At 38.0% G+C, this 12,499-nt stretch overlaps 1 protein-coding gene across 1 annotated transcript in view; it reads right to left on the bottom strand.

Annotated features, from left to right (window-relative positions):
• Positions 1-266: 266 nt before the first annotated feature.
• Positions 267-12,499, bottom strand: part of C1H12orf4 (chromosome 1 C12orf4 homolog) — a 33,100-nt gene continuing 20,867 nt past the window's right edge. Inside the window, 4 exon segments of the mRNA XM_030538600.1 lie at positions 267-936; positions 2,591-2,661; positions 4,592-4,649; positions 10,276-10,478. Of these exon segments, the coding sequence (XP_030394460.1) occupies positions 844-936; positions 2,591-2,661; positions 4,592-4,649; positions 10,276-10,478 (425 nt within the window). The 3' untranslated portion in view covers positions 267-843.

Below are 12,499 nucleotides of genomic sequence, written 5' to 3'. Positions count from 1 at the left end.
AATTAATCCTGCCTACTTTTCTGTACAATGCACAAAAATAGCTCTGATACTATTACTGAATTGCCTATGTGGAAGTCCCACCAATGCCAAATCTTCTTACTAAACAAGAGATGCTACACTAAAAATACCAGGACATGAAAAAGAAAAAAAACCCATTGTGAAAATGGAAATTACTATACTCTGTTTTTTAACAAAACTTGAAACCCATAATCACTGTCACAAGAGTATATTATCTACTGAATGATTTGCACAATACAAGAAGTTAGTGGTTATTTTTCAGTTTATTTTACCTTTCATTTTGTAACTGTTATGGGAGGGGGTGTCAATTTTATTCTCATGGTCAGGGTGACCTTATTACAGTTGCTTTTACAATGTTTCCAGATTATTTAAGTTATTCTAAGAAGGCTTGCCTGACATAATTCATGCTCTTCTAAATTGCATTGGGCAAATTCAGAAAACAAGAATGTTTCCACAAAATGTATAGATATCTATTCCTGCTACTGTAAATGCTTAGGTTTGAAAATTACTATGCTTCCATAGATAACATTTAAATACACACATTTTAGGTCACACAAACAAACATTTACAGTATGTGATATGCATAAAAAGGTGAAATTTCACATTAATATCTTGCTGAAAGACTGACTGTATTTGATTTTTTTGGCAAATACATCAAGACAGAACACTGATTTTATGAACTTTTAAATGGATATACATTATTTTGTTTGCAACTTGCAATAAAATTTAACTTCCAAATAAACAGTCAATTTTGGGAAAAATACAGAGGAGAAATTCTGGTATTTAAATCAATACTCTCATCTCTTTCAGTGACATGCAGCGGGGTTAGTGCTTAGATGTCAGAGTCAGCGTAGAGGACACTCGAAAGATCTGGGGGAGCATATTACTCAGCTGATAAAACATTTCCTCAGATATAGTCTGTAAAAATGAAGACAACAAAAAGCATTGATTTGTTGCTATAATTTGGATGAGGTCAAAACCATTTTCTCTATATTCTCTGTTCTCCTCCAGTACTTTACTCGGTATTGGAGTCTTATAGCAGGACATCTACCATCCAGATGAGGTTTCCAGCCACTCATGCTATGACTAGGGCCCTACTTGAATCATGGGATGATCTTCAAATAAATGTACCTGAGTTGCGGATAAGACATGGAAAATTGCAGAAAAGTAATAATGGACCTTTATTAATAGCAGTAATTTGGAAAAGCTAGAGTAGACCTATTTGCTTAAGAAAAAATTGCTGGAATAATATAAACACAAGTATTATATTATGCCTGCTAATTTTTTTGTAAGCCATTTTTTTGCTGCAACTATGTTCTTTTTTTTTTTTTTTTTTAAGTGACCAGTACAGCATAAAATTCAGGAAATTAAGTCTTAACACAATGGCAATAGAAATCAAGACCAGTCACATTAGCCTTTTACATTTTACAGGTATTGAACATTAGTGCAGAACGAATTGCATGCTCAAAATGCATGCAAAATGTGATCTGTGCACAATAAGCTAATTAACAACAAAATTGTGGTGGAAGCCTAATATTGCAGTATCTGTAATTTCCACAATATTGCGAACGAAATATGGTCTTAGCTATAACCTAATTCTAGTCATTAATAGGACAAAACCTACTTGCAAATATTACTCTGTATTTACATTAGCAACATTATCTATTTAAAGAGGATTTCCTCCTCCAGTCACTAACTTTCTCTTAAGTAGACCTAGCATAGTTCTTTTCATGATTTCAGATTGGTGTCTCAATCTCTGAATTCCAAAATTAGATCTGATTTTGCGAGTAGTCTACTCGTTTCTCACTGCCTAGAGGCTCATAACTTTGTGTTGACAAGTAATTTTTTAAACTTATGAATATGCTTCCAAATAATACTTACTTCCAGTTAACTTTGAAATGTATTAACTCTAAGGACCAGAGCAAATGAATAAAACTTAGCATGATCACAACTTTTGGATGACTTCCTGCTTCTGAAGATCAGCCAGAATTCAAACAATTTGGTAGTTATTAACAAGCAACTTTATAGTTCTAGTGCATGTCTTTTGGGGCCTGATCCTGTGCCTCTGAAGTAAATGGAAGTTGTGCCACTGATTCAGTGGGAGCATGATTGGGTTCTTGCCACACTTTCAAAGATGCTGGAGAAGACCAACTGAAAGCTTAAAATAAAGTCATTTAAGCTTACACTCCATACTTTCCAAGAAAACTAGCAGTAAAGTCATATCTTTTATTAATGATAAATATGTATCCTCTAAAACACTGTGAATTTGACTCCAGTATCTGATGTGTCTGTTATTAAGTAGAGATAATAATATAATCTATAATGCCTTCTATCTGGGGCTGGCAAAAGTGGTTCAAATATTAAGTGTCACAACCACCTCTAAAGCACGTATTATTCCCAATTTATAGATGAGAGAACTAAAGCACAGAGAGGTTAACTGTTTTTTTTTAAAGATTATATAGAAAGGCTAAGGCATAGCAGGGAACAGAACCCAGATTTATCAGCACCCCAGAGGCCCTGTCTATTTTTGTCTCCTGGACCATACCAGGAGTTAATTTCTCAATTAACCTACCTGCAGGTACCAGAAATTGTACGGTCCGAGAAATTCCTCACATCCCATGAAGCCATTTTCCATCATGAAGCCTAAAAGACAACAGTCACACTATCTTACATACTATATGCATTAGGTTTCTTTTAGTGACACTTATCAAGGTATCATAATCTGATACTTATCAGACTGTGTGTATGTGTGTATATATATATTATATATATATTTATGATTTTAGCAACCTGGTGGAGCTGCATAAACCAGATCAGCACCTCTGGCCCCTTAGTCTCACTAGCCTGGCCACCTGCTGGTTCAAATCTCTGGTCAGCCTGGAGATCCTGATGATCCACTATGAAGATACCATTCTAGTCTTGAAGGGTGTGAAGTTCTAGCACTTGAACAAACTGCACAATATGGTGCTGGGTCAACATGGAGCTGCAGTAGGCATTCACAAGATACTTTCTAGATCTGTATTATTTTGACAACTTGCTTCAACAACTAGCTATGCTATCTATGTAACTCTGGTGTCAGCAGCTATTGAATCAGTTCTGGGCACTCTAATACCAGAAATATATTGAAGACTGGATGCAGTTTGGAAACAGGCAATAGAAATTATCACGAGGAACTGATTTGTGAAGAAAGAGCAAAACATGTAGATTGGCCAGCTGTTGACGTGGTGTTTATAGGACCAGGGGTCCCAAATATGGGCATGGACCAGTATAAGTCCACCAATACCATACTGCTGACAAAATACATTAAACAAACACTTCTAATCATATTTTTCTATGTTGCTGACACAAGGATGTAGTATAATTGTGAATGAGCATACAGCCCCCACCTACTGGTCACCATCTACGAAGAAACTGGCTAACTTCTAGTATAGGGGGCATAACATTCAACTCATATTGAAGGGTTTGAACTGCACAGATGGAGAGGACTTATTTAAACGTAGGGCACAGGCGTACAACGAGCGTGTAACAGACAATAAAGCTAAATTTAAAAGGGAAAAAACTGAGGTAATATCAGGAAACTTCCTGCTCATTCACCTCTGAAATAATCACCCAAAAAACACAAACAAGTAGAAGCTCCATTGTGGTGGTCATTTTAAACATCAACTGAATGAGATACTGGAAAATATACTGTGAAGGAACAATTCTGCACTGTCAGATAAAGGTCTTGATGATGCAATGTGTCTTTTTTCATCTTTGTCTTCTAGACTTAGTCCTTGTCTACACTTACCAGGGGTTCGACGCATAACAATTGATGCATTGGTGGTCGATTTAGCAGGTCAGATCGCTCTCCCGTCGACTTCTGTACTCCACCTGAACGAGAAGCGTAAGGGAAGTCGACGGGAGAGCATCTCCAGTCGACATCGCATAGTGTGGCACCCGTGGTAAATAGATTCTAAGTCCGTTGACTTCAGCTACGTTATTCAAATAGCTCAAGTTGCGTAACTTAGATCAATCTTCCCCTTGTACTGTAGACAAGGCATTAGACCTGGTCTACACTAGGAATTTACAGGCATATAGCTACATCTCTCAGGGGTATGAAAAATCCACACCTTTGAGAGACCGATCTATACCAACCTAACCCTCTTGTGTAGATAGCTCTAGGTGGACAGAAGAATTCTCCTGTCCATCTTGATACCACCCCTCAGGGAAGGTGGATTACTGATGCCAAACGAGAGAATCCTTCCCATTGGCATAGATAGTGTCTACACCGAAGCGCTTACAGTGGTGCAGCTGTAGCGCTCAAGTATAGACAAATCCTCACATGACAAGGGTGTGTTAATATTACTTTTTCCCCTCTGTTCTAACATAGTATCATATGTTCATCACTTTTTAAACAGGAAAGAATACAGAATACATACACATAATGGAAAAGTTGTGCCAACAGATACAAAATTATTTCTGATGCTCTATTTTGAATTCCTCACATTTTTCATCTCTTTTGTGACATGTAATTTTAAGTGATTTCTGCTGACAGTGAATATGACATAGAATAATAGGTGAAGAGTGCACTAACCTTTGACACATTTAAACACAAGCTCTGCCCTCTTCAAGCACCATGGTATAGTCATTTCCTTAAAAAAGAAAATCTAATTAAAAATTGGTGTAAGTTAATAAAATATAACAAAAGCATCAACAAGTGGCTCAAGACAATAGTGTTGCAAGACAATGTTTTTCTATCAGGTCTTTAATATTTTTGTGTTTATCTTATTCCAATGTCTTTATTACTCCCATATTGTCTTTATAGTCTCTAGTGTTATGAGCTTCCACACCTGCTCATTTGCTGAACACAATTTTCTCTACTAGAAAGCAGAAAGTTCTCTTCTTAAGCGGAGGTCTCTCTCGAATATCTCAGGTCATAGACCACATTTGCTAATGTTGTTTATTGATCTGCTTCATTCTTTTCAAATAATATCATAGACAAAGAACATTTAGTTTTCCAATGCATTCTGGAAATGTTTATTATGGATTACCACAAAAACTCAGCTACTGAGTTATTTACAGTGCTGAGACAGGCTACTGCGTGAACAGTGCAATATGCATTTTTAAGCTGAGATTTTCAAAGGGGGATATTGATGCACAGCTCCCATTTGTCTCAAGAACATTCACATGCACTATTACCATAAGCGGCTTTGAAAATCTCAGCTTTCAGGTATTAGGTACAATTAAATTGCTTATATGGTCAGATCCATACTTTGGATTGCTAGAATAAGGATGTGTTCAACAGCCTAACTGCAGTCACTGAATGTTGGTATTCCTTTTGAGGACCTCTAGCTATGACCCTAATACTATGGCCACTGGCATACTAAAAATGCCTTGGGCAGATAGATCTTGCATTGGGGCTGAATTTATATCACAAAATAAATTCAGTAATTCAAGTGACACAGATACAAGAAGAGCTGGAGAGGGAATTTGGAGCTTCCATTAAATACCAAGATAAGGTATGCGCCTATAAAGTTTTCCAAGAGGCATGGCTAATAGGGACTTGTCAAAAAAAATTGAGATCTAGATAAAAGTTTAAACACTGGAGAACAGTAACAGACGCTCCGCAACTTACACAAGCATTCCGTTCCGGAATGCTTTGTGTAACTTGAATTTTGCATAAGTCGGGGACGTATACCCAACATTTACGCAAAACAAAAAAAAACAAAAAAAACCAACTTACGGAACTTTTTCCGTAAGTGTGGATTTGCGTAAGTCGGGTTTGCATAACCCAGGGGGTGTCTCTACATGAATTTTGGACATTCCTTGGAATCTAAGCCAAGAAATGGAAAATACTATTTTTATTTCACTTGTAATCCATCAGTGGCAGATAGATAAATGTCAATTTTATTAACATTATTTAAAAAGAATCATTCCTATGATTCACACTCTGGAACTTCAAAAGATAAGCACCTCCCAGTATGAACAGAACTATGCATATAAACATGGACTTGCTACTCTACATACCCTTCCAAATTTCCAGTTTAAGCACTTTTGTATTCCATAAAACCAGCAAATCATTCTAAATCTGCACAGTGTAAATGGCAGATTGTCAAACACCACACAAAGAACATCTCTACAGCAGGAAAAAAAATCAGCCTTATTTAAAAAGTATCAAACTTCTGATCATTTGGTAACACAAATACAGTTCACCCTATACGTTGCCTCAGAGGGTTGCTGTAAGCCGCAGTTCCCACCTACACTAGATACAGTGGATAGTTTTATATTATTTAAAAAAAAAAAAAACTAGAGTGGCGATAGAACCAACATCGTAAAATGGTAACATTTAAAAACAATTTTCTCATGATGCAAATCCTTAGCATCTGTTTGCCTTGCCCTTAGATTACGCAACAAATAAATCAGATAGCACAACGCTGGACAACAAAATATATATTTTTTCAAGCTTTCCGGAAGAAATACTGGGTCTTCATTGTAATTTATCTGCCTACACAGGCTGTCTGTCACATGTAAGGTAGGCGTTTGTTGGTTGTTTTGATCCCTGTTTTGGCCTAGTTTAAAAACCAGTGTCTAAAAAGAAAGGTCCTGTTGCCCTGAAGGCAAATTAGCAGTAGTTTTGCAGTCAGTAAGGTCAGAGAACATTTGATACCTTAAAAGGACCTACCAAAGAAGCAGGATATGACACCAGTTCTTGGACAGTATCAGAGGAGTACAGATGTTAAGCGTTGGGGGTACTCACAGAAATAACAGATTGAACACAGAACGTCAATGAATTAAACCCACAAAAACTCAAATATGAATGAGAACCTGAATCATTACTGTGTTATCTTTAAAAGTGATATACTCATGATTTCACGATGCTATCAGGTTATTTTTTACATGCAGAGTATTCCACTAAGATTCATAAGGCTACTCAGACCAGATGAGCAGGGTCCTATGTGCCAGTGTATGGGGTAAAAAAGATACTAATCAAAAGTCAACCCAGAATGATACTATCATTCTAGTGAGGTACAAGAAGTGTTCAGGGAGCTATGGTCTGCAGTCAGTAACCATGATCTCATCCCTGTCTTGCCCTCTAAAAGCAATCAAAAAAGAGCTTGATTTGTTAGTAGGAGGGCCATTGTCTAGGACAGAGGTGGGCAAACTACGGCCCGCGGGACTCTCCTGCCTGGCCCCTTCCCTGCTGTTCCCCCTTCCCTGCAGCCTCAGCTCACTCTGCCACCGGCACAATGCTCTGGGCGGTGGGGCTGTGAGCTTCTCGAGCAGCACAGCTGCAGAGCTCTGCCTGACCCGGTGCTCTGTGCGGTGGTGACACCATGGCTGAAGAGGAGAACCTTGGCTGAAAGGAGTTCAGCCAGTAACACCAATAAAGCACGTGGTGAGAGAAATCTTTGCTTTGAATTCACTTTGCTTGATAAGTTAGGTATTAGTTTGTGTTTTACCTTTTATTTCTTTGCAACCAATTCTAACTTTTATACCTTATTACTTGTAATCACTTTATCTATCTTTCTGTAGTTAACAAACCTGCTTTATTGTTTTGTTTCGTTTAAACCAGTGTGTGTTTCGACTGAAGTGTTTGGGAAGCTTCATTTGAGATAATAGAAAATAACATCCATAAACCTTAACAAAATGATAGACTTTCTATGAGCTTGTGTTGTCCAGAAGGGTATTGGGCTGTACACCACACACATTTCTGGGGGCAAGTCTGGGTCTGGAAGTTTGCTGGTGTCACTCTGACATATAATTCAGGAATGGCTGGCTAAGAGCACTCATAACTCAGCTGGGAGTAATTTACATGCTAGAGAGTCTGTGTGTGAACAAGGACAGGTTGCTCTCAGAGTAAAGCAATGTAAAAGGGACCCCAGGTTGGAGAACTGAGGGGACACAGCTGTCCATCAGTTCAGATTGTACCCTGGGGAATGTCACACAGGTGCTTAAGTTTTTACAGCATCAGGCCCTAGGAGGGCTAAAAATAGAGTGTCAAGTCCTGAAGTCTCTAAACAGTTCTCAGCCAGGGAAAAGTCCAATTAATTTCAATACATTTGCTTTAGTAAGGACACCAGGCTACAATAGGTATAGTTTGACTAAATGCCAATTTGGTAGCATATAATATATATATCTGATGGAAATGAGGAGTGCAATTGTTTATGGTGGTATAAGGGCACATACCCAAAATAATCCGCAAAAATGATACAAACAGCCAGTTTATGCTACAGATTGTAAAATCTCCGTTTCTACTTTTTGGACTTTTCAGAAAATGTTCTGTATCACTGTAATGGTCACAAAAGGTGCCTGACTGCCACCCTTGAGAAATTTTCTGCTTTTCCATAGAACAGTAATACAGGCAACAGAGGCCACAAAGTATTCCTCCTCTCTCTATCCATAGCAACCACAACACCTGAGGAACAGAGCAACAGTTCTGAACTGAGTAGGGGACTGGGGGGATCCTGTCTGAAAGGAGTTCAGTCCATCTGCTCAGACTACCATACAGAAGGTGCCAGTTGTGGTGTTTTCAGTGATGAAATGCAAACACCTGTCCATTAAGAAAGAGTATGAAGTTATCTCAGTTTATACAGAATGCAGAAAATGTATGATTTTGCATGCACTAAAGTCTACAGAGTGTACTTTTTAAAAAAAACAGCAGTATTATTATTACAATTATTTGCACTGCCATTTCACCAAGGGGCCCCAGTTATGGACCAGGACCATTAGGCACAAGTGAAACAGTAAAAGCAACTTTTTTTGGTGACATTCACTTTATATGAAGTCCCAATATCAGTAAAAAAGAAGTCACCTTTCATTCAGTTTAATAAACTCCACGCCATTGCTAAATTATAAAAACCCATCTATAAAAGGGCTTTTTTTTTTTGCAGAACAACAAAGAAAGCTCCTGATGAATGCCTGTCACAATGAAACATCTCAACATCTCTGCAGCTGTGCTCCTGGTTAACCACTTTACAAAAAAAATTTTTTACGTAGGTGGTAAACACAACTTTAGAAAACAAGGTTTCCAAAGGCACCAAATTCAGATTAGTTTTCAGAAATCTGATATCGTTCACTTTTCCCTGTACAATGTATTACAAAAGTTGCATGTTTTAAATTAGCTCAGCCAGCTGCAGTAAATTGTTTGTTACCAACAGTTCCAATTCAATTCACAAAGTGTATCAAGGACGACTATATAGTTTTGCCTACATCTACACATACTATGCTGGTCATGTTTATTCTGCAAATGCTTAAACCAGAAAACCAACACAAAAAGGGAGATCAAAGTAATTAGCATTTAAGAATCTAAAGAGCTAGGTGTTCATTCTATCCTTCAGTTTCACACATTAGTTCATGTCTTTTAACTAGGATCCCATCAGAAAACGAGGCGCAAGTCTACACTACAGTGCTACATTGGCACAACTGCACTGATGCAGATGCACTGCTGTAGCGCATCTGGTGAAGACATCGCTCTCCCATTGGCATAGCGATCTCCCATCAGCATAATTACTCCATCTCGGTGAGAAGCAAAAGCTATGTTGGTGGGAGAGTGTCTCCCACTGACATAGCGCCAGTGTGAACCGTGAAAACTTGCGTTGCGTGGGGTGCGTGTGTGTGTGATTTTTCACACCCCCTGAGTGGCTTAAGTTACAGATGCTCCCTGACTTACGCAAGTGTCGAATTTTGTGTAAGACAGGAACGTTTACCCGACAATTACGCAAGGAAAAAAAAAGCTTATGGGATGTAGGGAACTACTTCTGTAAGTGCAGATTTGCATAAATCGGGTTTGCGTAACCCAGGGAGCATCTGTATATCGACTTGGGCTATAGTGTAGTGGATCCTACAAAATAATCTGTGCAGACCCTATGTCTGTGTGGCATGCCATTTAAGTCAGAATCCCTATTGGTGATTCCTTTGCAGGACTAGGGTCAGATGGATTAGTTTCTGAAGAAGAAATATGCAGTGCTAAAAGTAGCATTTTAAGTTAGGCTGCTTTTTCCTCACTCTCACCCTCTTTTTTTATATAAAGACTGACCATCTTATACTATCTACAAATAATAAATAGAACACAGAGCTAAACAGTGCTAGTATGCTCTAAATTTCTCATCTCCACTGTTTTTCAACCAGCATCAATGAAAACTGGGAGTATGAGAAAGCTCTACAGTAGCTGTTCCAATTAGACCAGCAGATGTAGGAATGTGCTCCTTTTCTGAGTGCAAATATAGAGGTTAGATTACTTGGTGGTTTTGTTGGGTTTTTTTGTTTGCTTTTACTTACCTCTGACATATCATGTACCAGCAGAAGAGGGATGCTAATTGTAGTAATATCATGTGTACAACAAACTTTGAGAATATTTCTGAGGCCCATGATTGCAGGATCCCGAGCAGTAATGTTACCAGACCTTACATTATCATCCACACACAGATGAAAAGCAACATGAATTTCAGAAAGATTTGAATGGCGTGTGATGTAAAATTCTCCTGCAAAATAATGGAAGAGACAATGTAATCTCTATCATGCTAGTAATCTATACTAAATACAAACATATATAATAAACATCAAAGCATGCTGAGAATGACAAGTTTTAATACCAAGGGTCTGAATCTAATGTGGTGTGTAATGCTCCTTTATCAAATCAAATCAATTGCTGTACTTCCTTACTGTTATTTTAAAGACACACGGCAAAATTTGCCCATCAAACCTAGATCAGTTGCTATAAATAAGAAGAAAAGACACTAACAGATGTAAAAACCTGCAGAATAGTTACACTCATCCCCTGTTCACATTGACCCAAGACTTATTTCCATGCTTTTCCACTGTATTTAGTTGGCATCAGAGATCTGGTGTAATAAGGCATGACAGTGCCAATATAGACAGATATGATCTATATGTGGTAGAGACGTCAGTAGAGAAAAAAAATAAAGAGGAGGTGTAACAGTGAAAACATATACGCAAGCAGTGAACTGCAGACAGATGTGGGAGGCGGAAATACCCAAAATGGATGGGTTAAAATAAGGCTACAAAAAGCCTGTGGGAAAGGATAGTGGGTTATCTAACAGGAATGTACAGGAAGATGAAGCAAGTTATCAGAGAGCATCAAAATTAAAAAGAAGGCTTAGTAATGGGGGTTTGTTTAAAAAGTGCCTAAAAACTATTTGTCAAAAGGTATTTTTAGACTTGGTGGAACACAGTTTTAATCCCCAAAGTGGAGGAAGCAATGAAGGGCAATGGAGTCTTGGATCTGATATTAGCCCAAAGTAACAGAGATAAAGGCGTGAGGAAATTTTGGGGACAGCCACCACAAATTAAGATGCCAATCCAACAAACAGATCTACTTGGGTCTAGCCCTATTGAAGTTAAGAGGGAAATCTTGGGGGTGGGGGTCATCTGCGTGAATCTCATTGCAGGACTGAGACCTAATTATAAAGATGGGATATAGAAACAGCATCAGTAGGATGCGGATTTTCATAAACAAAATATTTTTGAAATGAAGGATATTATAGGCAGTGTAAAAGCAGCTATCATGCCAGCTGGAAATTGAAGAGAGAAAAGAGGAGAGAACTTAACACTACTCTTCTACCACCAGTCACACAAAATACAAAGATTTTTAGAAGTGGCTGAAGGAAAGGTATGTGAATGAACTGGAATACAAGAGAATTATAAAGGTAAAAGGGTCAATAGAAAGGAAAAGTGTGTGCAGCAAAAAAAAAATGCAGACAAAGTAAAGGAGGCAAAAAGGAAAGAATACTTGTGATGGGAGGTGACAAGGGAAACAAAGTTCTGAGTTGGGCCTTTCGTTCTGGTAGGCTAATGTCAACACTGCTTACACAAAACAAGGGAGAAATGTTATTCCCCCTATAGGGCTGGTCTACATGCAGTCTGTACATTCATTTAACTGCCCTGGTTTAGAAACAGCTTTAGTGAAATCAGTGCAACCACCATACCCCCAGCGTGGACACCTTCACATCAGTTTGAATGTCTTTTAGCTTAAGTTGGCTTGTAATTAAACTAAACTAATTTAATTGAGTGATTTTTAAAAAAGTGTCCACATTAGGGATTACCCTGATTTAACTAAAGCTGTTTCCTAATAGTGCACAAATTGTGTGTAGATGTTCAAATCATTTCTACATAGACTTTTCTTACTAATGGGACAACACATACAGAGAAGCAATGAGAGATATTTCCTCCTAAAGTCCCTGGTTAAAAAAAGCATTTAAGAATATGCTTAATTTTCAGTGTATGAGTAGTCCCACTGACTTCAGTGGGACTACTCATTTGCTTAAACTTAAGCACATGCTTAAGTGCTTTGCTGGATCACAACAATAGTGACTAGTATCAACTATTTTAAAAGACAATTGTTTTCTGAAAATATTTCAATACTCCTTCAAATATTGTAAGGTGGGTTGTTTTTTATTAGCAAAATGAATCTTAGGCACAGACTAGTTAAGTGACTTTCCCAAAATCACATGGAAGTCAGTGGCAAAGCTGGGAATAGAAACCA

The sequence above is a fragment of the Gopherus evgoodei genome, chromosome 1 (assembly GCF_007399415.2).
Source record: "Gopherus evgoodei ecotype Sinaloan lineage chromosome 1, rGopEvg1_v1.p, whole genome shotgun sequence".
Classification (NCBI taxonomy): domain Eukaryota; kingdom Metazoa; phylum Chordata; order Testudines; family Testudinidae; genus Gopherus; species Gopherus evgoodei.
Note: the sequence above shows the minus strand (reverse complement) of the source record. Positions and strands in the feature narration are given on the sequence as shown.